This window comes from Penicillium expansum (assembly GCF_000769745.1).
Source record: "Penicillium expansum strain MD-8 chromosome Unknown contig210, whole genome shotgun sequence".
Lineage (NCBI taxonomy): Eukaryota > Fungi > Ascomycota > Eurotiomycetes > Eurotiales > Aspergillaceae > Penicillium > Penicillium expansum.
Genome location: NW_015971429.1, coordinates 267,977 through 293,136, shown reverse-complemented (window position 1 = coordinate 293,136; position 25,160 = coordinate 267,977). Strand labels below are relative to the sequence as shown.

The 25,160-nt window shown below is 46.8% G+C and overlaps 10 protein-coding genes across 10 annotated transcripts; 5 read left to right on the top strand and 5 right to left on the bottom strand.

The window, feature by feature from the left end:
• Nucleotides 1–92: 92 nt before the first annotated feature.
• PEX2_064760 (uncharacterized protein) lies at nt 93–766 on the top strand (the record flags this gene model as incomplete). The annotated part of the gene is made up of 3 exons (XM_016743747.1): nt 93–191; nt 308–629; nt 693–766. 3 exons carry the CDS (start codon nt 93–95, stop codon nt 764–766), a joined length of 495 nt encoding a protein of 164 aa, XP_016594812.1.
• A 183-nt stretch (nt 767–949) lies between these two features.
• PEX2_064750 (uncharacterized protein) lies at nt 950–2,032 on the bottom strand (the record flags this gene model as incomplete). Its single annotated transcript, XM_016743746.1, has 1 exon — nt 950–2,032. One exon carries the CDS (start codon nt 2,030–2,032, stop codon nt 950–952), a length of 1,083 nt encoding a protein of 360 aa, XP_016594811.1.
• Nucleotides 2,033–3,259: 1,227 nt separating this feature from the next.
• PEX2_064740 (adaptin-binding domain-containing protein) lies at nt 3,260–4,686 on the bottom strand (the record flags this gene model as incomplete). The annotated part of the gene is made up of 3 exons (XM_016743745.1): nt 3,260–3,339; nt 3,408–3,734; nt 3,816–4,686. The coding sequence occupies 3 exons, from the start codon at nt 4,684–4,686 to the stop codon at nt 3,260–3,262; spliced, it is 1,278 nt and encodes a 425-aa protein (XP_016594810.1).
• Nucleotides 4,687–5,324: 638 nt separating this feature from the next.
• Nucleotides 5,325–7,105, bottom strand: PEX2_064730 (MFS transporter; the record flags this gene model as incomplete). Its single annotated transcript, XM_016743744.1, has 4 exons — nt 5,325–5,657; nt 5,723–6,594; nt 6,652–6,926; nt 6,990–7,105. The coding sequence occupies 4 exons, from the start codon at nt 7,103–7,105 to the stop codon at nt 5,325–5,327; spliced, it is 1,596 nt and encodes a 531-aa protein (XP_016594809.1).
• A 3,941-nt stretch (nt 7,106–11,046) lies between these two features.
• On the top strand, nt 11,047–12,642 carry PEX2_064720 (MFS transporter; the record flags this gene model as incomplete). Its single annotated transcript, XM_016743743.1, has 6 exons — nt 11,047–11,061; nt 11,111–11,131; nt 11,192–11,249; nt 11,305–11,936; nt 12,005–12,107; nt 12,161–12,642. The coding sequence occupies 6 exons, from the start codon at nt 11,047–11,049 to the stop codon at nt 12,640–12,642; spliced, it is 1,311 nt and encodes a 436-aa protein (XP_016594808.1).
• A 157-nt stretch (nt 12,643–12,799) lies between these two features.
• PEX2_064710 (cytochrome P450) lies at nt 12,800–14,506 on the bottom strand (the record flags this gene model as incomplete). The annotated part of the gene is made up of 8 exons (XM_016743742.1): nt 12,800–12,887; nt 12,952–13,026; nt 13,083–13,240; nt 13,302–13,412; nt 13,476–13,790; nt 13,851–14,159; nt 14,209–14,415; nt 14,471–14,506. The coding sequence occupies 8 exons, from the start codon at nt 14,504–14,506 to the stop codon at nt 12,800–12,802; spliced, it is 1,299 nt and encodes a 432-aa protein (XP_016594807.1).
• Nucleotides 14,507–15,421: 915 nt separating this feature from the next.
• Nucleotides 15,422–17,104, top strand: PEX2_064700 (AMP-binding enzyme domain protein; the record flags this gene model as incomplete). The annotated part of the gene is made up of 2 exons (XM_016743741.1): nt 15,422–15,661; nt 15,713–17,104. 2 exons carry the CDS (start codon nt 15,422–15,424, stop codon nt 17,102–17,104), a joined length of 1,632 nt encoding a protein of 543 aa, XP_016594806.1.
• Nucleotides 17,105–17,952: 848 nt separating this feature from the next.
• On the bottom strand, nt 17,953–19,293 carry PEX2_064690 (methionine adenosyltransferase; the record flags this gene model as incomplete). Its single annotated transcript, XM_016743740.1, has 4 exons — nt 17,953–18,273; nt 18,330–18,467; nt 18,523–18,805; nt 18,860–19,293. 4 exons carry the CDS (start codon nt 19,291–19,293, stop codon nt 17,953–17,955), a joined length of 1,176 nt encoding a protein of 391 aa, XP_016594805.1.
• Nucleotides 19,294–20,238: 945 nt separating this feature from the next.
• PEX2_064680 (Polyketide synthase, enoylreductase) lies at nt 20,239–23,393 on the top strand (the record flags this gene model as incomplete). Its single annotated transcript, XM_016743739.1, has 8 exons — nt 20,239–20,534; nt 20,594–21,156; nt 21,207–21,399; nt 21,753–21,793; nt 21,851–22,096; nt 22,186–23,001; nt 23,078–23,251; nt 23,308–23,393. 8 exons carry the CDS (start codon nt 20,239–20,241, stop codon nt 23,391–23,393), a joined length of 2,415 nt encoding a protein of 804 aa, XP_016594804.1.
• A 736-nt stretch (nt 23,394–24,129) lies between these two features.
• On the top strand, nt 24,130–24,895 carry PEX2_064670 (nuclear transport factor 2 family protein; the record flags this gene model as incomplete). Its single annotated transcript, XM_016743738.1, has 2 exons — nt 24,130–24,175; nt 24,468–24,895. 2 exons carry the CDS (start codon nt 24,130–24,132, stop codon nt 24,893–24,895), a joined length of 474 nt encoding a protein of 157 aa, XP_016594803.1.
• Nucleotides 24,896–25,160: the final 265 nt, after the last annotated feature.

Sequence of the window (25,160 nt, the reverse complement as noted above, 5' to 3'; positions counted from 1 at the left end):
CTTTATTTCACGGCTGATATACAACCTCGGTTCTACTCTTCGATCACCGCCCACATTCAATACCCTCGATCTGATCGAGAAATCCAACAAAAATGGCCGTTGGACCTCGAGTATCTAAAGAAGAATTCATGCACGCATTGGGTCTAAATCCACAAGACCCGCATCATGAGCAATACTACCGCGCCATGCGAGTAAGTACCACCCGGATCTTTAACACTTACCTTCCTTCTCAATCTCCCTCTCCTATCCGTATATACCCAAACCTGCAGCATATATCCCAAGGATCAGCCTAATAAACCCAATCCAGGACGAAGCAATCATTGTCTACAACCGCATGAACCTAGACACCGCCAACCTCCTTGACAACGTGCGCACCGACCCAGCAACCCGCCCCCCTTTCTTCTGGCACCACATCCGCCCGGACTGCCAGCGCTGGGCGATCCTCGAGATCTGCCACAATGCACCGCCGCTGGTGCGCGGCTTGTTCGAGCGTGGGGCGACGAATGGCGAATACGGCCCGAATTGGGTCGCCGGTTGGTTGTTGTATAGCGTTTTTCGGTCGCGGGATGTGAGGAATAATCGGAACAGAAGGAAGGGGGAGGTTGGGGGGTCTGCAGGTTCGGAGTCTGGTATGTGTTGATCGTTTTCTTGGATGCTTTATTTCTAAAGATGATGCTGATGGATGTTTATAGATAAACCTACAAGACAGCAGGAGACGACACAGCCGAAGAAGTACTATGATCCTGTGCGGAATGGGACGCTGTGATATTCTGGGGTTGAGGGTGTTTTCTTGGGGATCTTGATATTTTATTTTTCGCTTCATATCTATGCTGTTTAATGTCTATTTTGTATAATTGAGGTATCAAATTTGAAGACCATCGGATGACCAGAAATGGAATGGAATGCAAAGTACATACACGTAAGGAGAACGGCAGGTAGATCGAAAGAATCAATCATCATGCTCATCATCCTTATCATCCGATCCCTTCTTCTTCTCATGCTTCTGCCGACGATCTGACTTCAACACCTCCGTCACACGCTTATCCTGCTCATCGGCCCGCTCGTTCCACTCAGCATCATACTCAGCCGCGATATTCTTAATCTCCCCACGAAGCGAGTTCCCCTCATCAATCAAAGATTCCCAAAGCTGCAAATCAACCTTGTGCAACTGATAGAGCTTCTTCTGCCTCGCACTGATCGTGAAATCCAGCGCAGACTTGTAAGAAATCTCCCGGTTGTGATACAAAAACCACAAATAACCTCCCATCAATGTAGATAAACTAACCAAGTAAGTCACAGGCTCCATAGTATCCCACCCGAGATCAGTCTCGAATGTCAACCTGTAAACCGTAAACCACCAAATGGAAAGGATTCCAAACCCGCCAATCGCAACCCGCTGCGCACCGCGATGTGCCAGCGCATCGCACTCCTCCTTCACATCCGCCATGGTTTGAATGCGTCGCGAGAGCTTACGCAGCCGCATGCGGAGGTAATATGTGCGCTCGTTAAACGACGGCACCGTGACGCGAATCTGACTCAGACCAGATGGCGCGCCTTCGATCGTCACGATGAACTCGCCCGCACGCGCAGCATCCCGGATGAAGTCACCTATCTCTGTGGCCTGTGACCAGCGCACGAAGCGCTCGGGCTCGCCATTTCGGGGTGGGGTGCCGTTCGTTTTGCGCGGGTAGCTGTAGGTTTCGACGTCTTCTTCTCGGGATCGGCGGTGCTGGGTGGGTGATCGGCCGTTGAGCGGTTTGCTGCCGCCCACCCCGTCGTTGCCGGGGATGAAGTCTTTTTCTTTAGCTTGGTGTGCATCTAGGTCGATCTCGTCTTCAATTCGCTTTTTGGGCTTGATTGCGTTGTCATCGTGCTGGAGAGCGATGAATGATATGGCTGGTGGGCGGAGCTTGTCGGTGTTGCCTTTGATTGGGGGTAGCTCCGACTGGATCAGGCGCTCTAGGTATGATAGTGGCTGCTGGGGGTGAACTAAGATGGCTATGGGTTCGATTTCTGATTGGGCTGTCAGCATGATGGCCAAGTGATGTCCGAGTAATATGTTGAGGTTTCAAATACCTTTATCATGGCCTTCGTTGCCAATCGTCGTTAAAGGGATGATCAATTTGAAAAGCCGTGATGGTGTCGTCAACATTTTACCTATTCCCAAAAGTCAACATTGATACTTGAAGCAACCATAGCAGAACCATCTGACCTTTGGTCATCCTTTCAGGCCACTTCGCTCCTTCTGTTGGAGACTTTCCATTTTCACCGTTCTCACTAAGAACTGTCCGCTGAGGGCGAGCTTCTTGGTTGCCTTCTTGAACCTCGAACTTCTCTAAAAGATCCTCTGTCTTTTGATTGTCGCCTGAAATTTGTGTATGATCCGCATTGCTGAATTTCCTGATCTGAATCCATGCAAGATGATCTCGTGGAACTGCAGCAAGCCCAGCACATCTCGGCTTCGTTACTGGTGGTGCACAAGCTCTGAGACTAAGACCCCTGTCCAGGCAACCCCCCGAGAATGAACGGATATACTTAGAGGAAACAGTATAGCCGTTACTAGCCCAGGAATTCAGCCCCGCGGAGCCAATCTTCCTTAACGAGGCGGACGGGGTACCGCGTTGTGATATCCTCCCCGTCGCCGCCAACACGATAGGGGTGCAATTTCGTGTCGGAAAATGCATTATGAAAAGGGGAGATCCTTTTGTCTTTTCAATTGGTTATGGTGTATGTCCACGATGCATGTAAAATGATGAAAGAGAATATGTTGTAGATCGTAGGAATTGAATAAGGTTGCGATCTAGTAGGAGACTCAAGGCATGACGAAGAGGCGTTTCGACTACACGTGTGGAGAATGGGGAAGATGATGTAGAAAGTCAAGAGTCGTGTCAAGCAATAAGCTAGCCAGGATGATCCATGCACAAAACACAGCTCATTGTCAAGTTGGCGTTGTGCCTTGGAATATCCTGACGTCACAGACGCGCACGGGATCGAATGGGTCTCGGCACTTTGGGGCGGTGTGGCTCGGTTTGAGGCAGTGTTGGATTTATATCCCACGAGGGTATATGCAAGAACACTGCAATGTGCTTTTCAATGTGTCTTTAGATGTTAATTTTTGGATGGATTCTTATATGTATACCAAGGGGAAGAATAAACTGCACAGAGCACTTTTCTATATATAACCTAGGGGTTATGGATTGTATTTGAACACATAGTATATTCAATATTCATTAAAATCTATGTAGAATATCCAGTAATCTCAGAGCTCGCGCATAATATCCTGCACGGCCTTCGCAGCAAATCGTTTCCGTTCGCCCTCCGGCAGCTCGGAGCTCATATCTAATAGCCAAGTTAGTACACCGCAATTTCAACTATAGCAAGGTTGAGCAATTAACACAGAATCATACCTTTGATTGCCTGCATGCGCATCATCAATGCCTCCATACTCTCGACATCGATCTCATCATCGCCATTATCATGATCAGAGTCATCTGTCTCATCACCATCACCACCTCCACGCTCAATTGCCATACGCAAGCCGAACATTTCACGCTCTAATTCATGGACCTCATCACCAAACCCACGAGAGCCACCCAGACCTAATAGTTGGTCTTGAAGTTCATCATCGGAGTCAATTTCAGGATCATTATCTCCGTCAAAGCCAGAGTCACCTCCAACCATAGACCAGTCATGAGTCTCAAGGACTTCTTTGATCCGAGGCATACCCTCACGCTCTAGTAATAGCATAAAGTCAGCTAAAATCCAAGATCAAGCCAGACAACCCAATAAACAAAAGGTTGCTTCAGTAAACTTACCCCCATACTGATTCCTTGTCTCAACCTCCAAAACCTCCTTAGGATCCCACTCAACAACCTCCCACCCCAACAACCCCATATCAAAAAACTGATCCTCCCACCAACCAACCGAAAACGGCGCTGCATCTCCACCACCTAGATCCTCATCATCAACACCAAGCCCCAGCTCCGCATCGGGATTCTTGGATCCCTGTTGACCCGCTCCTATACCTGCAGCACCTTTCCGACTCCCAATCAACACAAACACACCAGGAACATCACCGAGACCGCCACGCTCCTCGTCAATGCGCTCCTTTACAGCGCCGATACCGCGCATTAAGTCACACAGTGCGCGCACGTCGGGCCGCTCGGCGGGGTCTGCGTTCGCATTGGATCCTGGTGGAGGTGTCGCATCGCTAGGAGTATGCGCGCAAACAACCAGAGCCCCAACAGCCTCGCGCACGATCTCGGCTTCTGTGCTTAGGAATTCCGTCTTCCATTGCTCGGCTGTTGGTGCTGGTGTGGGAGTGGTTTGTGTGGCTGGGTCGTGGACCGCGAGTGGGATCTCGTCGACCCAGACGGGAACTTCGGTTGTGTAGTATTTTGTTTCCAGGCGGAGAGGGCTGTGGGTTGTATAGCCGGCAAATGTGCTTGTTGGTGGTGGGGATGTTGAGCTTGAGGTTGGTTGTGATGGGGTTGCGGTTGGTGAAGGGGCTGGTTGTTGTGGTGGGTCGACGACGGGGACGCCAGTTAGGGAGTGTAAGAGTGGGGGGATTATTGTAAGGGATTGAGAGGTTGGTGTGAGGATTAGGAGGCGCCGCGGGTTGGGGATGTTCTTCACTTTGGGTTTCGCGGAGGTTGCGGGGATGGATGCGGGCGCTGAATCAGTCATGACGGCAGTTTCTTCTGGGTGCAATTGGGAGTTTAGGATTTCTCTTAGGACAGTTGAGTCAGATAGTCCCCGGTTCTGTCTATTGGTAGTGTTTGGAAGAATGTGGTGTGTTGAGAAGGTTAGCTGTCCCCCGCATCGACAAGAAAACAACGGAGTGGATAATATGACCGGATAATGTCACTTTCCATTTTAGTGCTCACCTCTCGCCGCTTTTTCCCCGCAGAGTAAAATTGAACACGACTTGATCACGGGATATTACATAAGCCATTCTTAACCCCAGGGCCTATCATCCTTTATGTTGTACCCATCCTAGATGAGGGATGTTGCCTAGATGTATGGATGCAGCTTAATTGGATAATACACACCATCCCAGGTCAGGTCAGCCTGCCTTTGATACTGTATTTTGGAAAAGAGTATTAAATGATAGGGATCTCGTTCAAGGTGAATAACAGATCCGCGGGATCCCATATAAAAAGTACCACATAAGATTAGGTGTCGCTTTGTTTGTATGAACTATCTATTATTCTATTGGTGCTCCAATAGCACCAATAGAGTATCCATTTAACAGCTTTCCGCTGAACTCATGGAGTCATGCTCCCAGCAAAGCTCTTCACATGAGATCTCCTAACCTTCCAGTATTACTCTGCACCGATGTTGACAGCATACTTGCTGTACTTGCGAAGCGTCGGCCCATAGACAAAAAGCAAGTACGGAATTGTGGCCATGACTGTACTGATGGCCCCCAAGATTGTCAGTGTGTAATGAACACCGATAGAACGGTAAATAGGCCCACCAGCAACAGTCATCCCACCTGCCACCACATATCTGGTAAAAACAAGAAACCCTAATGCAGATGCCGAGTATCCACCATAGGAATCTATGATATACATATATGTGACGATGAAAATAGAGGTAATCCCGTATCCGAATAAGGCGGAAGCAATGATAGGAGACCAAATTGAGATGGACGGCTGAATATCCAGAGAGCATGAAATTCAGCAGCTAGGACAATGAGGAACAAATCATGGGAACTTACATAGCTGGTCCAACCCATCCAGAACAAACTTATTGGTACCGCTGGAGCACCACCCAGCATTGCATACCACAGTCGTATTTCAGGAGCAATAGTAGAAGTCTTCTTGTACTCTTTTGCAGTCCAGGAGTACACTACCGGAACTAAAGAGCCAACAAGAAGAATGCCACATAGCATCCCCGCCCAGAGTATTCCAGTTATCTCCTGTGAAAGGCCATATGTTTGACCAAAAATGTATGTATATCCCTCCAAAAAGGTGAAGAGGACAATATAGAGAACGGTAAGGTAAAGCGACATCAGAATGATAATCAACTCAGAGTAAACCAGTACAAATGGCCGATATACCGAAAGCAGCAGTCGTCGGCTCAAAGTTGCGTGTTTCATCTCCATCGGAGCTTTGTACCTCTTGTCCCCAGTTTCTTCGCGGAGAATCTTTGCTTTCCAATACAGGAGGAGAGGTCCGTACGTTTCTGGCTGGAACAGAAGGATAACAACAAGAGTCGCGCCTCCCATAATGAGCATAATCCACTCAAGCCAGCGCCATCCCAAATGAATAGGAATATAGCTTCCTATTATCTGCCCAGCCATAGGTCCCAAAAAAGATGGAATAGCATAGGCTGGAAAAGCGTAGGTCTTTTGTAGGGGATCCCACAAATCCGCTACCGTACCACCAGCGCAGGTGAGTGGAGTAGAGCCGAAGAAACCAGCGAAAAAACGAAAGATAAGGTGGCTGTGGATGTTCGGAGCCAGTGCCGCGGCCATGATAAAAATCAGAAAAAGGATCATAGTTGTCAGGTAGACGGCGTTCCGACCAAACGTCTCAGAAAATGGGCCTGAAAGGAGAGAGCCGACTCCAAAACCGACAAGAAATAGAGCTGTTGGCACGGTCAACTCATGCAAAAGCGATATTTGTTTCAAAAGCCTGTACTTACCTGTCGCAAGAGATCCGACTACTTCGGATACGTTGAACTCTTCGCTGTATTGTCGAATGCCACAAGCATCAATCGCGGATGCAGCGGTTACGGAAAAAGCAATCAAAGAGACTAGAAGAGTCATAAACATCTTCCGCGACACGCTCTGGTTTGCAGGGTTCAAAGGATCATTGGGACTATCCCAGTCCACAATAATAAGGGACTCGGTGGGGAGTGTTTCTTGGAGCGAGAATTTGTTCGGCGGATCAGAAAATGGAACATCGCATAATTGACAGCTGGATGATTGAGTATGAGCATGGGTTGAAGGATATACTTGCAAACCGTGAGCTATCACTTACCTCGAGCTGTGTGGTGACCCTAGTGCGTAGCCCTCACAGCTGCATTTTTCTTTGGTTTCTGCTAGTTGGTCGCGAACAGCTTGTTTAATTCGCTGGTATTGAAAGAAAGATTCCATTGTAGTGAAGTACCTGGAGACCGGCAGTGGATTCGTGAAAAAGAAACCGGGCAGGTTGCGACTGTACTGAAATTTAAACCATCACATTGAGCCCTGTGGAGTAAAGCTACCGGATTTAAATGCTTGTTTTTCAATGGGCTGTACGGAGTAGATCGAGGCCTAGTTCTGTTGGCAAATTAATTTTCCATTTCACAGAGATTGTTATTTACCAGTCAAGTCCGGATTTGATCATTGGCCATCGGACATGGGTGGGGTCTGCCACATTTTTCTCCGATGCACTTTAACTCCGGTCAGCCCTAGTTGTAGATAGTGGTACGGAGTAGTTTAGTCTGAATTGTATCGGACCTCTAGTTTATAAGGCAGAAAAATGTTCGAAACGGGTTGATAATATCTCTGATCTTCGATATAGAGTCTGGCATATTGTATTTAGCTCATCAAAATTGCCTTTTCGGATTGTCCTAATAATATACCCAAGCTTTAGACAATTGCACATAATACCCGAAAGAAGCACGCACTTTCAAGCGAAGACCTATACGTTATATCTGACACGTTGAGGTCAATCGAAGATTGACCAGATATCATCTTGCATTACCGGGTGGTACGGAGCAAAGGAATGTAAAAGAATACTCACTCATGCACTTAGTACTTTGCAATCAGTTTCACGTTGCTATGTAACGATGTCTCTGTCCATTAAAGCGCATTCAAATTAGAAAATATTATCATTCGTTCCACAGCTAGTAAGCGTTACACCATTTTGAAAATCACTAGAGATGTCGTCCAACGTAAAGCAGAGATCAAACTGCGGGAAGATTGCCAATGCTATCCAAGTTCTGAATATGTTAGTCTATGGTCAAGCAATCACAGATTCCATATCTTACCCAATTAAAAAGATCTGCCCCAAACCATTCCCGCATATCAGTCCAGTCTTCAATTGTGCTCTCAAACGGCATTCCCGAATTCGATAGTTGTTGGTTTTCTGCATCGAACTGAGGTCTGGAAAAAGTCATTCAGCCGAACTTGCCACCACGATGAAGTAGAACTTACTGTAATTGAAGAAGTATGCGATACGCCTTCAAACATATTGCACTTCGACGAGAAAGGCTCTTCATTCGAAGCACGAGTTTGTTTAACTCTTCCCGGTACGAACCTGACTCAAAAGACGATCGCATATCGAGAAGGCACGAGTTGAGCGCCACAGCAGCGTGGAGTACCTTTAAGCTTGTAACACCTCTAAGCAACCACAGATAAGGTCGAAGTAGTGGAACTTCGTATATCTGACGATGGATGCCTATTAAGGCGGCACTTGAAGCTATACACCTCTCTCTAGATGTTGCAAGGAAGCATGAAGACCGAGAATGGCGAAAGGGGCGATGCAGAAGAAGGTAAAGTTGATGTGCATAGGTTTGTAGAATGCACCAATAGGCGTAACTGGAATCCAATATGTTTGGGGCACCATCCACCAAATATGTTGAGTCCCATCTCTGTTGTTCCTCGGCGATTATCGCATCAAATTCATTCAATGGCTCTACCTCAAGTCGTGAGGGACCAGAGATGTGATGACAGATCTGAGTGGAGATCCGGAATAGCCGAACTTTGAACATCATCACGGACATCTGCGTGGGCACACTTGATGGCTGCGATATCCCATCTTGGGTGATATCATTATCATTGACATCTGCTGGCATTGTGGTTTTGATATCAAGAAGGAAGGACATGTCGATATCCCGAAAGAGAATGGCTTGATAGGTATGTAGCGTCAGTATACCAACCCAACAGCGACGGCGTCTCTCGGTCTCTAGATGATTAAGTCCCTGGGAGTCAACATTGCACCGTAGGGCTATGCCGATATTCAAGGCCATACCCAACAAGGCCCACCCTTGATCGACAGACTCGTTGTGAGACAGGTTATATATTACCATCAGCAAAGCCTCGAATGTGCTGAGTTTGTGTCGGATAAAGAATTGATCTTTTACGAGACAAACCATCGCTGTCTGTTGAAGCCGGCGGGACAGAATCACGGCCTCTTGCTCTTGGGAATGAGACCCTTTTGGCCATAAATCCACCAGTCTAGGATCGCTTGGCTCCATAGTATTCAATGTCAAAGAGCACATAGAAAAGAGCAAAGCTAGCCAAGAGAGATCAACTTGATAGGGATTTTGCATGAACGCAACATATTGTTTCTGGAATGTTGGGCCATGGAGGATGGGAAACAAAGCAGAGATATGATTGAAAAAATGCGAAACCAGACAGTCACAGCTGGTCCTGGAGGGTAGAATATCAATAATATCTTGAAGCAGGATACTCGGGCCAATTGAAAAGGGAGACAAAGTGTCAGTTGGTGCGACAGGATCATCTTCCGGGCACGGCCGTTGAAGAACCGCTTCCCAGCGATTATCTTGGGAATCTTGAATTTCATTAGGCCCCGACCCCTCAGCTCGACCACTCAAAGAACTAGCACCAGGTTGGCTCAATGGCGCTAAGGAGGCCGCGGGCCCTTTTCTGGGTCGCACATTTGAGGACGAGGGATTTGGCGTTGTTCGATGAAGATTAATAGATGTATTTCGAACAGTGGGGGTGGTTAAGAACGAGCACGACAGCTCGCATCCTCGCCGTGTACAAGCACCACAAGGCTGTTGACGATCACATTTTAATTTGGAGCATCGGCAATGCTCGCAGCTAAGGACTTTTCGCTTTCGGCGATAAGGAGATCCAGGGCTTTGCCTTCGATTCAGCCGGTCGTGAGTCAAGGAGCTTTGACTCATTGTATTGGAGAGGCTACCTCGTACACGGAGCAGGAAGTCCGGTACGCAAAAAATGGACAAATCGACGAGCGCGTCCGGAGAAAGGAACTGTGACGTGTGTCGAAAATCGGAGTTTAGGCAGTTTGAAGAAATAGCCGGCATTTTCCGAGCTTCTCCGATGCTAAGCATTCGGGGCTTCGGAGTTCATCGGATTTAGCCCATCGGAGTTTGCCTGGCCATCTACGGAGTACATATAACATACAGAGTAGAATATGACACCGTCATAGGCGCCTGTTGGTTTGTGGTATATATTCAAGAATAGTCTTGATAATTTCTGTTCTTGAAGACTGTTCGGTGCCTAATTTGTCAGGCCATACAGGGGACAGATCATGTTTGCCAACTTGTCAGATAGGCAGATAGCTCTCTCTCTCTCTCTCTCTTTGCTTGTCTCTCCGTCCATTTTGTTCCCATAAAAATCGACTACAATGTTTCTCCATCAAGGATGTACGACCCAAACATCGGCTACACCACTCCATGCAGGGCACGCATACTATTTGATATCATTCGCACACGAGGTATATTGCCTGTATAACGAACACAGCTAAATTTGATGCTGTAAATCGGTATTTTCCAGGCTAGTCCACCCTGCCTTGGGTCTTCTACCGAAAAAGGGAGTGGCAAATGTCAAAAACCCCGTTCTAGGTTGAACAGTAAGTAGGTCCGGGGGATCCTATACAAGAAGTACTAAGACTAGTCTAGAGAATGCGACACAATGAATGATCCGATGAGAATATGTATGCATTCATAAACAAAGGAGCAGACGGGGAGAGAGCGAGAGATCTACCTATCCTGGCGCTGTCACGTGGATCCCTCAGCCCTGGAGCCTGCAGGACTGCCCACCTGGGCAGGGGCCCTCTGCAATTAGTCATCGTTTGTTCGTACCCAAGTATAAAATACCTATCATTTTATCAATGGTATATCTCTTTGAAAGATACCACAGCTCATTCTGATGTGCACATAATAACTAGCTTATTTTGCCTCTCATTAAGCTTCCGGTCCAATTCTTCCAACTCACAATCTCTACTACCAACTGAGTAACGACTTGCATTCATTAATATGCCAGGCAATCCGAAGCAGGGGACTCCTCCATGGGGTCTCAGATGGAGGTCATCTACCATCTTCATCATGTCCACAGTTTCAATGTCAACGTTTACAGTAAGCACTTCCGTGTATCCCTATCGAATTATACCTGACTCTTGCCTAGGAGTTTTTTCTCTATGCCATGGTAGGTCAAGAGATCCCTTGGGATTAACTTGGTTATTTCAGGGAGCTTATGACCCTCTAGATTGTGCCTGTTATGCCTTCAGCGCTAGTAACACGCGCTGGAGTTCCCTTCGAACACCGTAAGTTGAAAAGCACAACATCCTTCAGATGGAAATGGCTAATACTTGGAAACAGGTGAATACTGGGTCAGCGTTCTATTGATGTGTGAAGCTGCAGTGTCTGTGATCTGCTGTCCCATTTTCGGATTTCTTGTCGATATTTCAGGCACCCGTCAACTTCCTTATCTTTTTGGACTCTCCCTACTTGCGGCTTCAATGATTCTCCTCGTTTTTGCCAAAACACTCTCTATTTTCATAATCGCGCGGCTACTTCAGGGCGGTGCGACGGCAATGGTGGCAGTTGCCGGGCTTGCCCTAGCCACAGATTCCTTTGACAAGGACCGATTAGGCACTGCAGTTGGATATTTGGGCTCTGCCAGCGCCTTGGGCTTTGTCCTGGGTCCATTTTTAGGCGGACTGATATACACCAAATTCGGATATGAGGCAGTTTTTGTGATGGCTGCTGTTCTCATCGGTGTTGATTTTATTCTCCGAATCTTGTTGGTCGAGAAAAAAGTCAGGCAGGGTTGGATTGAGGCTGATACAGAATCACCTGATGAAAATCAACATATCGCCGGCAATGACAATGACTGTCCATCCATCAACGAAGGAGGCTTTATTCTGCTAAAACTCATCCAACAACCGCGGATCCTGACTACCCTTTGGGCTCTTCTCGTCATAGGGATCTTTTTTTCTGCTTTTGATGCTGTGAGTTGCTTGCAGACTCCATTCACCCCAATTAAAAAAAAACTTGGAATTCATAATGACCTCTCTAGACCCTCCCCATATTTGTTGAGTCCACATTCCACTGGTCCCCAGTGGGAGCAGGATTGATTTTCCTTCCAAGTGCTTTTACCTCACTGATGGGACCATATTTTGGTATGTCGATGTCGGTTAGCCACCACGTGGCGTACAAACACTAACATATACAGGAACTATTTGTGACCATTATGGTCCACGGGCTATGGCATTTACCGGATTTATCCTTCTTTCTCCGACCTTGATCTGTCTTTCTTTGGTTGGACACAATTCTTGGCCTCACATTGCTACCCTGGTCATTCTTCTATGTTTGACTGGTCTCTTCATAAACGTGGGCCTCCCTGCTTTGTATGTGGAGTCTCAGGCCGTTCTAGACGACATGGAGCGCGAAAGGCCAGGAATCACAGGCCCGAAAGGTGCCATAGCCCAAGCATTCAGCTTGCAGACTATGGCCCAATTTATTGGATTGTTTTTTGGTCCTCTGTGGGGTGGGTTCATTGAGTATCATTTTGGATGGAAGACTATGGCATGGACTTTGGGCTTGCTCGCCTTTGTAACAGCAATTCCAATGCTCTGGCTGAGTGGGAGGACCCACAATGGTAATGATAATATTGGTGGAGAGACCGAACCACTTTTGGGAGATAGACTTGAGTGAAAGGGATATACCTAACATATTGTACTCGTCGGATCAATCTAATATAGTGGATCTCTGAAAATTTTAGTCCTATTGGAACATGTTGATAGGTCAGTCCTCTGGCGGTCCTATTATGATGCTCTGTGAAAAATCATACAGAACAAATTCGAAAACGCATTTAATCAAGTCTAGGCTTGAGCGTTGCTCTCAAGGGTCGGCCAGTGTAGTGTATAGAAGCATACGCTTTGTACTTCATGTCCTCCTCCCTGCGTTTTATCCAAATATTAGCAATATAATCAATAAAATATCAGATTAGAGTAGAGAGCTTACGTTGTTTCGTACAGCGAAACCTCAAACCTGCGAAACACAGCAGCGAATGCGGCAGAAATCTCCATGTATGATATACTAGGTTTATCAGCGATTAATTCGTTACCTGTTGCATGAAATTACAATTCACTTACTTTTGTGCAGGACACATTCTCCGTCCCTTTGAAAACGGAACAAGAGATCTCTCGAGCTGGGGATCACCGTTTGCCCAGCGCTCAGGAGAGAATTGTTCAGGGTTTGAAAAGACAGTCGGATCCATGTGAACATAGACGGAAGTGGTGGCAACAATGGTCTAAAGGATTAGAAACGGTTATTTTTAATCATGGCCATAATCATATTTTTGATACACATACCCCAGGTGGAATGGAATATCCATCAATCTGAGCACCGTTGGCTGTGACAATACGAGGCATACCGGAAATGACGCCGTGTGTGAAACGAAGGGTTTCCTTAACTAGGCCTTTCTAATGAAAGTTCAGTGACATGCCGAGCGTAAACGCTTTTGTTCTGGGTAAGGCGATATTTACCAAATAGGGAAGATTTCGGAGGATTTCATGGTCTGGAATTGGGTCGGCTGGGTTCTTCCAAACCCCCTTGAGCTCCTCATACAGCTTCTGCTGTGCTTCGGGATCTTGAGCTAAGTGGAAAGTCCCGTAAGGCAGAACGTTGGAGATATCAAGCACTCCACCATGCATGACTCCGATTGCTTCATCTAAGAGAGCTGATTCTGGGAGCGGTTTGCCATTCCTTGCACTGCTTGGCTTCGTCATGTTACCAATAAGAGTGGCTCGATCGTTCATCTCAGGGGAGGAAAGGTTATAGTGCAGAAGATTGGTCATTAACTATGCGCGAGTCAGAACGAAGGATAATCAATGCGGAGGTTAGGAGTGAATGGGAAATACCTCTGTCATCACGTTCCGTTGGTCATAACTGAATTTGAGACTGGAGGGAAGGTAACTGGCAAAGTCGTGGAAATGGCAGGTAAGAGGGAAGTTCCTCATGAGCCACATTGTCCAGTCGAAGCTGTAATACGTTGACATGGAGAGCGGATTACGAAACTTCTCGTTTTCAAGTCCCCGGAGGTTGTCGGGAATGACAGCAAATATGAACTCGTTAATTATATCCAATGCCAAGCCACGATATCCCAATGCCAGCTCAATGGGCTTCTCATTTCCCATGCTACATTGCAGCAGGTCACAGAATCGTTGTACCTACAAAGGGTGAGATTCTCTTCTGTTACTAACAGGTGATACAACCTACATTGCGACGAACAATAGTCTGAATATCATCCATATGATTGCGGCCGAGAAGTGGGGACATAAGCTTCAATCGCGCAGCGTGCTCTTCGCCTTCAAGTCTAAACGATGAGTCGGGTAGACCAAGGTGATGGTAAAATTCTTGATCTTTGACTGTCTTATTCTGCGGCGAGAAGATATCGTGGAAGGCTTGAGGATTGCGAAAGTGCAGCTGAACAACAGATTAGTCAATATATCGGATATTTTCTAATAGAGATGATACGCACCGTATTAGGTGTGATTCGAACAACAGGGCCTATCATAACAAGCGGTTAGAGCTATGATAGAGGTGGGGGGTTGGAGGATAAGGATAACTTGCCATAGACTTCATGAAGGTGAGTTAGTTGCTCCACCAAACGACCATCTCGCCAGGTCTGGTGATAAGCTCTGTATAGACAAGAAACTGCAGCCACTTTGGGGCCAGGATATTTAGACAGAGGATGAAGGTAAAATCGGTAAAATATCAGGGCCACAAAATACAGAGCGGCAACCCCGACGAAGATTTCCTTCGCAAAGGGGATAGAGGGAAATGGACTCTCCGTCATGTTTTTTGAATGATGCTGAAGCTGATGTTGAGGGTGCTATCGAACCAGCGGATGGAAATGAAGTGATAAGGCAAAATGGTTTGGTCATTCTAGCCCTAACTTTGCAATTTTTACCTATCAGACAACGCTAATTGGCATTTATATATTTCTCTTTTCAGCTCTTTTCGCGTAGATCTTCAAATATTTTCCTGCGTCATATAATTAGATATTTTGTACTCCGTACGCTTCGAATGCTTTCGATATTTCACACAACGTATGTATTGTACTGCATATGCAGGTAAACTCAAATAAATTACTAGCTGTAAATACATATACGGATCGATCGATCGATCGACATTAGGTACAATTACGAACCGCTTGCCCCACAGTTCAGCTTCGTGTTCAAGTTTCTTCGCAAAAACTAGAGAACGAACTACTGCTAGAAGGTGGAACCGCTGAGGTGTACAATGTATTGATGGCGTCGACAAATTCATGGTAAATTATAAGGCCTTGACACCATATGAAAATATATGACGGCACAATCGTGTATTTTTCCCGTAGTAATTTAATCTAGCCGTAGGACTATATATATACTTAGCCTGACAGGAAGAGCTCAACTTCCCCTTTTGTGCCATTCGTTATTGTACTTGCAAAATGATCTTTGATTCATTACTACCTCTTCCATCCTTGCCTCAGGCAGATGTCTTTTCTTACATCTTTCGCCATGGACGGCGAGATTATCCCAAAGACCGTGTTCTATATCAAGTGGACGGGACTGAGGAGACGTTGACATTGGGCCAATTGGAGCAGCGAAGTCTGCAACTGGCTCGCATCTTGAAAGCCCAATATCAAATCCAACCTCAGGAGGTGGTGGCGATCTTTTCCCATGATCTAGTACGTCTATCTGATACGAAAATGATTGCATTCATCTAACATTATGTGAAGATCCAATATCCCATCGCATACTTTGGTTGTGTCGCTGCGGGAGCCACAGTGGCCCTGATTCCAGTTCAGAAACAGCAAAATGAGACGGACATTGTCTCGCATCTCAAACTGGTCAACGCGAAGCTGATTCTGACCGATCAAAAGCTGCTTTCCCTAACAAACAAAGCATTGAGTCAATATCGCGAGATTCCCGTGCTCACTTTGGATCGCGGCTCTGCCTCAATCCCGAATCTGGAAGAGATGCTGGCGGAATCGAGATGCCGCGATGATAACCACTTCATCCCGGTTTTTGAATTGACTACCAATGCCCAGGCCGAAGAGTACACGGGCTTTATCAATCGCACCAGTGGTTCGACCGGCAGTATGAAGTCCGTTCTGGTCAGCCATGCCCATTTCATTGCAACGATGGAAGCCACTCGTCTCACGGTTCCATCCACCACCAACCCGGACGAAGATGTTTGGATATCCCCCCTATCGCTGGGCTTCTTCATCAACGCCAAATTGCATATGGGCCTCAACATCCTACTGGGAATTCCTGTAGTGTTGATGCGCGAGTCTCTCGAATCATCCAATATCGATGTTATCCCCCGTCACGGGATCACGTTTCTCTTTGTTGCACCTCCATTGGCTGCGAAGCTTGCGTCTGATCGTAGTGACACAGACCTGAGCAGCATGAAATGGATTCTGAGTGCTGGCAGCCCCATCAGCGAAGGTGTTCGCGATGCCCTGTCCTGCCGCTTCGACGGACTGCCATTGACGATGGAATGGGCCTCGGCAGAAACTATGCTCCTCACCATTCAGACTGAAGACGAATCTTCCCGTCGGCCCGGATCGAGTGGAACTCTGGTCAATGGCGTGCAGGCCAAGGTCATCGATACGGAAACCGGCGCTCCTTGTGGGGTGCGGGAGTCGGGAGAACTCTACGTGCGCAATCGGTTGGCACGATTCAGAGGGTACAAGGATAACGAGGTTGCAAATCGTGCTTTCACCTCGGATGGATGGTTCCAGACCGGCGATTACGGGTATATAGATGAAGACAGCAATGTGTACATTGTCGACCGCCTCAAGGAGCTGATCAAGGTCGGTGAGGGCTACGGATCGCATGTTTCAGCCGCCGAGCTGGAAGGGATCATCTTCGGCCACCCTGCTGTGGGCAGTGTTGTTGTGGTGGGATGCCGGGATGAAGCCGCTCAGCTGGACCGACCAACTGCATTTGTTGTTTTAAAGCCGGAATTCCGCGAGAAACCGGAACAGGCAAAGGAGGATATCGAGCGATATGCGGGCGAGGGACTGACGGGCTTGCAATGTCTGTCCGGAGGCGTCCGTTGTATTGATCAGATTCCGGTGACTGGATTCAAGATCAACCGGAGAGCCTTGAGGAGCATGGCCTAGACTGATTCCAACTGTTGCGGTGTGCGGTTGCCTGAGACCTGCCTCCTCCCACTAGGTACTAGTAGATATATCTCTTTTCGTGATTGATCGAAGATCCTTTCTCCCAACAGATGTGCCATATAGGCTAACCTTTAATTCCATGTAAACATAGGCTGTAAATTGGTATTGGCTCCAGACTTGAAAAGTCTCTGCTACAACTAGGTAAGTGACCGTATGGTATTATACACGAATTACGATAATACATATTGTATTATTGGTATCCTACCTCGCATGTAATTCCAACATCAATCTGCACGATTCGGCATATTGACATCCACTCCAAGGGGCTGGGAATTCTTGATTTTGGCGCTGCTGAGAGAGCTGAAGATCTGCAGGAGCTCCTCAATCGCGTGAGATCTACAAGTTCTCTCCGAGGCCTGACGGCTGATTCCACTCTATGACAGCCGGGTCGATGATCAATGGCTAACGGAGCTTACCTATTACGGAGTAAGGTACCCTCACCTAACCCGAGAAACCTAATTACCCACTTGTTCAAGGACAATGAACCGCTTCAATGCGATGGATCGGCATGATTTCAGCAGAGCTGTACACAGCTTGATCAAATCCGGCGATGAACCAATATCCACCTTGAGCTCAAGTTTAATATCTACATAAAAATGCAGTACCTAGGTATGGCGTGAGCCCCCTTACTAATTTTCTAATAATACCTCGTACTATATCGTAGAGGCTGGTGGATAATCACCCATAGACAAAACCTTGGTTATCCTCTCCTATTCGGTAGTGCTATTATAGAGATCAATAAAAAGAATTAATCAACAAATAATCATTTAGACTAAGCTATGCTAGAACTACAGAATCAGATCCTTGGGCTTCTCCCATGGGAACAGTGAGTTGGTAAAGTGCCCATTCTTTGACGTCTGGTAGTAGATCGGTTTCGTCAATCCCAATTTTTTCGCAATGAAGGCAGGTCGCATGTCAAAATTCTCAAACACGACTTTTTCCAATTGCAAATCAGTCATTTTGCCCGTTCCATAGGTATCGACGAAGATACTCAATGGCTCGGCAACGCCGATGGAGTATGACAGCTGGATAAGACACCGCTGTGCGAGACCGGCATGGATGATCGATTTCGCAATCCATCGTGCCATGTATGCAGCGGAACGATCAACCTGTAATGATAGTGAGCATTTGATCGGTTCAAAATAGAAGGACAAAGAACGCATACCTGGCGGTAATCTTTGCCAGAAAAGGCACCGCCACCATGGGCACCCCATCCACCGTATGTGTCAACGACGATCTTTCGACCGGTGACGCCAGCAAATTTTCCTGATGGAGTCACACCCAAGTCTCCAGTTGGTTGGATCTGTTTCCCAATTAGCATTCGCAGGGAGATTCTTCTATCGCATTGGCAAACATACATAGTAAACCGTTTGGTCATCCAGGTACTGTGCGGGAACGGCCTTGCAGATAACCTTTTCGAAAACTTCCCGGCGCAACTCCTCGACTGTCACATCCGGTGTATGCTGCGCCGTGAGCACAATAGTATGCACCCGCAACGGGACCGTCTCGCCATTCTTGCGTCTGGCGTATTCGATGGTGACTTGTGTCTTGGTGTCTGGTAGCAACCAGGGAAGAGTTCCATCCAGTCGGGCAGTTTTCATTTGTCGCGTAATACGGTGCGACAATTCAATAGTCAAGGGCCTAATGTGGTAAGTACCTTTGCCGTAGGAATGTCAAACAAATTTTGGAACTTACAGTGATTGTGGGGTTTCATTCGAGGCATAACCGAAAATAATGCCCTGGTCACCAGCTGCTTCCGTATCGGAAGTGCTGAGAAAGACCAATGGTGCAGCAGCTTCCGGGGTAGTTCGTCGCTCGATATGGTCCATTACCTTGCAGGTCTTGTAGTCGAGTTCCTGGTAGGCGGAGTCATATCCAATATCCTTGAGGACCGCGCGGGCAATGGCATCAACGTCAACCTTAGCTTGTGTGTCCAGGACACCAAACACAAAGATCAGGCCGGGTCGAGCGGCGGCTTCGATGGCGACTTTGGAGAGAGGATCTTGTGTCAAACAAGCATCGAGGATGGCGTCTGCTATTTGATCACAGACTTTATCGGGATGGCCTTCGCCGACAGACTCGGAGGTGAAGAGAAAGGTGGGCTCGGTGGTTTCAGTTTTAAGTAACATAGTGATTGAATATATTTAGGATCAGTCAAGAGAGAAAATCCAACAAGGGTAGATGTAGGAAAACAGTAATTGCTGGATTTTTGCAACTAAAGGGATAATGAGCTTTATGTTTATGTAGCCAGATTTATAAATCTCGATCCTCCAAATCCATTCTTGTAAAAAGAGTATCCGAAATAGATCAAAGCTCAGGGCTGGATTCCGCTATACATCTGATACGGCAAATACGGTATAGGTATTTTCTGTATTTTGCGTATTTTGTATAATTCATGTATTCAGTGTATTTTCTGTTCTGTGGAGCATCGGCCCAGGCTTCCAACTTTGGAAGGTTTTTCTGCTTTGCAGATCACAAATGACAGGAGGTCCCTGGCCCAAGAGAAATCCTTTTTCAAAGGGAGAATGTAAGCTGTCTCAAAGCCAATTAGACTTGCATGCTGCAGGTATATGTTGTTCTCACTTTAGTGGTGAAATACGTAATAGCTTCTCCAGGCAGTCAAGCAGGTCATTAATTCCTACCATTTTTCTATGCCGTCTCGGATTTGCTCGGCTTCTCTTTAGTCGATCTGGGATATAGGACACTCATGCACCCCACTACGCTAGTTAACACTGACACAGGATGGGGCGACGGTAATCAATCCCATTGGAATATTTCAAGAATCGAATCTCTCCACTATTATATTTTTTTTGGTAAACTAAGAGAAAATCGAAAAATTGTTGATTCCAAAGTCGCCATGACAAAGTATTATGATCCTCAGAGCTGAAAGAAAGTTTTTTTGGAAGATCCCTACCCATTTGAAAGGCTAACGCTAGTGGGGGTTATCGAGATCTAGTCATAGTTTTACATTCACACAGAGAAGATGTAATTTGTCTCAAGCCGGTCTACAACATAGTAGAGCTCTTGAAGTTCCGGTTTTGTCCATTTTATCTTTCTACTCCATCATTACCAACATGGCAGTAGCACACAACTGCTCGACCAGCCAGCCTCTCAACCAGGCCGCTTGGGCCCTCACTCCCAGAGCCAGACCATTTGTGGTAGAACCAGCACCCTACCCTTCCCCCGAACCGAACGAGGTAGTGGTGAAAAACCATGCCGTTGCAATTAACCCATGTGACTACATGCTGCAAGACACTGCATTCCTGGATTATATCCCATATCCCAACATTTTCGGCGTCGATGTCGCAGGCGAAGTGGTGGAAGTCGGGTCAAATGTCACCGATTTGACAGTTGGTCAGCGTGTGATCGGGTTTGTACTCTAATTGTTAATGATGTCGCATATACTTGACTGACTCGTGTGAATTTCAGACATGCCTTTGGGATGGATAGCACTTACACTCGCCACGCTGGGTTCCAGCATTATACCGCTCTACTTTCGAGCTTAACCTGTCCATTACCCGCCGATGTGTCGTTCGCTCAAGGCTCCGTCGTTCCCTGTGCGCTTTCGACCGCCGCCGCCGCGTTGTATCAAAAAGAAGACCTCCATCTCCAACATCCTTCTGTGAATCCCAAACCAACGGGCAAGACTCTCTTGGTATGGGGCGGTGCCTCTAGCGTGGGTAGTTGTGCTATTCAGCTGGCTAAGGCGTCAGGGTATCAGGTCGTGACTACCGCCAGTCCTCAGAATCACGAACAGTGTCTCCGTCTCGGTGCATCTAAGGTGTTTGATTATCACAGCAAATCTGTCAAAGATGAGATTGTCCAGGCTCTGAGCAGTACGGAGTTTGTGGGCGTTCTTGACTCAATATCCAAGCGACCAACAGTGCAGATGTGTGTGGATATTGTGCACGCGTTGAAGCAGGACAAGAAAGTCATGACCACGAACCCAGTCCCGGAGAATGTGTCACTTTATGGCATTGAGGCTAAAGCTGGTAAGATTGATAATTACTGGGTTTGATGGATTTAACTGACTCGTGGTTAGTGCTGGCAGGGACTATTGTAGAGAATGAAGTTGGAAAAGCTATCTACCGGGATTTCTTACCTGAGGCATTAGAGAAGAAGATCTTTCAAGCTACCCCAGAACCGTTGGTGGTTGGCCATGGGTTGGAGTCAGTTCAGGCTGGATTGGACAGAGTACGACAAGGCATGAGTGCTCAAAAGGCCGTGGTGACGTTGTGAGAATCCTAAAATGAGCGATAATCATAGTAGATATGCCACAATAAGTCTCAACGCTCTATCATTGCCATCACCTATCCTATTTGCATATGGAAACGCTGGAGTCTAAATTTTTCGCTTTCTTTTTTGAATCCTGGTTTTGTATGTACACCGGTACATTGTATTTGTCGTAACAACCGAGTATAAGTTACCATACATGACTACTATAGTACGATCGCTATGGGTAGCTCCAGATATCTCCATGTCGCATGTCAAGTTGTCTCTTCAGACTGCTGCATAGCTTCCCTCAAATTATAATGTCCGTCAATATGGATAGTACAAACCCTTCTAGCTATGGTTTTCGTTCGTCTAGGTGTTTTATTATCTCGTCGATGTACATCGCCTTGTTCGCTGGTTCGTCGTCGTCCTTCATGTTCTCGCTTTACGCTGACCAGACGGTACTCAATTAAGAAACCTTCCTCTTTGGCTTCATCGTTCCTATCCTTGGATATATGCTCGAAAACCGTCTACACTTGGATCCCTCCCATACCCAGAGTTTGACTACTGCGCTGCTTACCATCCACGGTTTGGTGTCCCTGATCTCTGGTCCTATTATCGCCCACTTCGCGGACAAAACACCAAGCAAGAAGACCCCGCTACTTTTTGCTCTGACCGGGTGTCTCACAGGCACAGTTCTCGTCGCGTGCACTCCTTCACGTATGTTTCGTTTCTATAATAATGGCGGTACGAGTTCAAGCTGACCATTCGCGCCTCCCGCCACATTTCAGTATGGGCGCTCTTTTTAGGACGAGTCATTCAAGGTGTGGCAGGGTCTGCTACATGGGTAATCGGCCTCGCTACAATAACGGATATTACGAGTAAGGACAAAATGGGACAGGTAATGGGCACCGCCAGATCCTTTGCGTCTACGGGCGTCGTTGGAGGACCCATGGTCGCTGGTGTGCTACTTCAGTTGTTCGGATACTGGCCGGCATGGTCTGTCCCTATGGCGGTGCTTGTCCTGGACATGGCTGCCCGTCTCATGATCCCAAGTCAACCTGCCAGCCCCTCCGAGTCACCTGCATCTGTTCCATCTGCCACGGAAGTTACTCCAGATGAGACCACCTCTTTACTTTCTGGGTCCTCTGACATCGATCAAGCTGACGAAACTGGGCCATCGGTCGCATGTTCGGAGAATGCATCAAGTCGAGGCTTTTACAGCATTATGCTTCGCGATCCCAGAGTCCTGTCCAGTCTCCTAAACAGCCTGACCACTTCTGCTGTCGTTGCTGGATTTGATACTACTCTTCCCCTTCATGTGCGTAATGCATTTGGATGGAAGAGCTTACCGGCAGGTATGATGTTTCTCTGTCTGCAAATACCTGCCATTATCCTGGGTCCTGTGGCCGGGTCGATTCGAGACCGACATGGAGTTCGATCTATCACTGTCTCCGGCTGGGTTATCCTGACACCGCTCTTTGTTCTCCTGGGAATGCCCGGGGACGGTCGATTCCCATGGGCCAGTGGTGAAGCTGGTGGGAAGGCCATTCATCTGGCATCATTGTCCGCAATTGGTCTTTTCCTCTGCTTGGTGCGCGGCTCGGGCGGTCAGCAAATGTCAGGTACGTCTAATTGCTTATTTGCACTTTCTATTTTCTATCACCGCATCCACAAATGACATGCTAACTTGTATCTTAGCCCTCGCCAAAGATCTTCAGGCCAAGAACCCACTCATCTTCGGGGCTCATGGGGGATCCTCCCGTGTTTCTTCCCTGTATGGTGTTTCTTTTAGCCTTGGATTGATGCTAGGACCTTTGATCTGCGGATCTTTGGTTGATGTGGCTGGATACTTTTACATGAACGTGATAATGGGTGAGGCTACTAGTTTTGGAATTTCCCTTGACCTGCATTGACTGACTTTATTGTAGCACTTATCTGCCTCGTCAACGGCGCCTCATCTGTCTTCTTCATGGAGGGGAAATCCCCAAAGAATAACACTAATGCCTCTGCTTAAAATTGGTGACCTGCAGCTGTTAGCCGTCTTGTACTCACTCCTTGCCTGCTCTCGTAACGCGGGATGACACTATATAAAATCTTGCTATCGGCATATAAAAATTTCTCGATACGAAAGTCATATATATGTTTATAATAATAATTGTTTTTGTTCATCAACATCAACGGGCCACCACATGAGCTTTGGCCACGAAGTAGTTGGAATTATATTAAGTAGTTCGTAGTTCTGATTTGACCTTATAAATCATTTCTGATTCTGGCGTTTTCAACGTGTTTTCTACTCCTTCGCAGGGTTGATTTTTTTAATCAAATAGCTTCAAACTTTCACTGACTGTCTTGTAAGCTGTTTCGGTATGTTATTTCGGGGGTTTCAATTTCAGTACGTAATACGGCAGTAATTTGGCAGCGTAAACATAGGGTTGTAATTTATTCGTGCCGTCCCGCCATGGATCCATGGATCCACCGTCCATTTCCAAGATTCCTGAAGAAACTTCGCAACAAGCTGAACTGTGGGGCAACTTGGGAGTAGTTCGGATACGGTACAATATACGGAGTACATATGTACCGATGCGATCCCCACATAGCCTGCGATGTTAAAGGTATATACCTGTGGCCCGCTTATTATCGTCCAATACAAATCTAGATCACGTTTCTATGTGGTAACTGAAATCGTGATCGATCGACATAATTGCGGCAGAGCTGAAGAGAAATAGATTGACAGATCCTGAAATGAACCTATGTATATCCACCTTGAGCTATTGATCCGCATCAAAATAAGATTCTGTAGGTTAGTGTTCTTCGCTAGCCGCTGCCGAAGAATTAGGCCGAACAAATCCGAACTCATCTTGTTCTCTTTTTTATTTTTTAGCTTTCCGATCACCACTACTCTGTTGTCTCAGGGTTATCAACCGACGATCAAAACATTTTCTTACCCACTTGAATCATCCCCCCAATTTCAAATTCCTAATTCCTGATTCCCATTCAACAATTCAACAAAATCAGTCGCCTCAATAGTATGTCCATATCCCACTACCTGAATCCGATCTCCATAATGTGTGTCTAACATGTCTCGCAGTGGATACCCCGGAAGTCAAAACATCCGCTATTGAATGGCTTCAGCAATACCACGCAGCCGGTGATGCCCTCAATCCGGATGTCTCCGTTCCCAAGTTTTATACCACAGACTGCGTGATGCGCTTTCCAGGACAGCCTCCCTTGCAGGGTCACGACGCCATCAAGGGTTTCTTCAAAATGCAATTTTCCCTTCTTGATAGCATGACACATACAATTGGTCATGTGGATGTGTTGCCGGATCGGATCTATCAGGAGGCCAAGATTGACTATGTAGTCAAGGGGGATCCAGAGCAGAAGGTTATTAAGATTGATGGCCTTGCAGTTTTTGGTAGACGGGTGGGGGAAGAACGGATGAGCTTTTTCACTGTCTATCTAGATCCACGCCCGCTGTTAGAGAGGAAGCAGATGGTTGCTGCGATGGGCCATTAAATTTATATATATGTACTCTATGTTGTTTTTCTTGACATATTATGGCCAGTGGTGCGGATATCGACCTAGATAGGTTGAAGGAATGATAGAAATAGTGCATACCAACATCATTCACGAAGTACTACTATAACAATATGATTGGCTGGTTTAAGATGCATGTCCTAACCCTGTAAGGAATTAGATCACCTGACTGGACCAATAGTTCAGCTGTTGAAAACACAGGATTGACATCATTTATTCTCATTGTGTTTAGCTGTGCCAATAG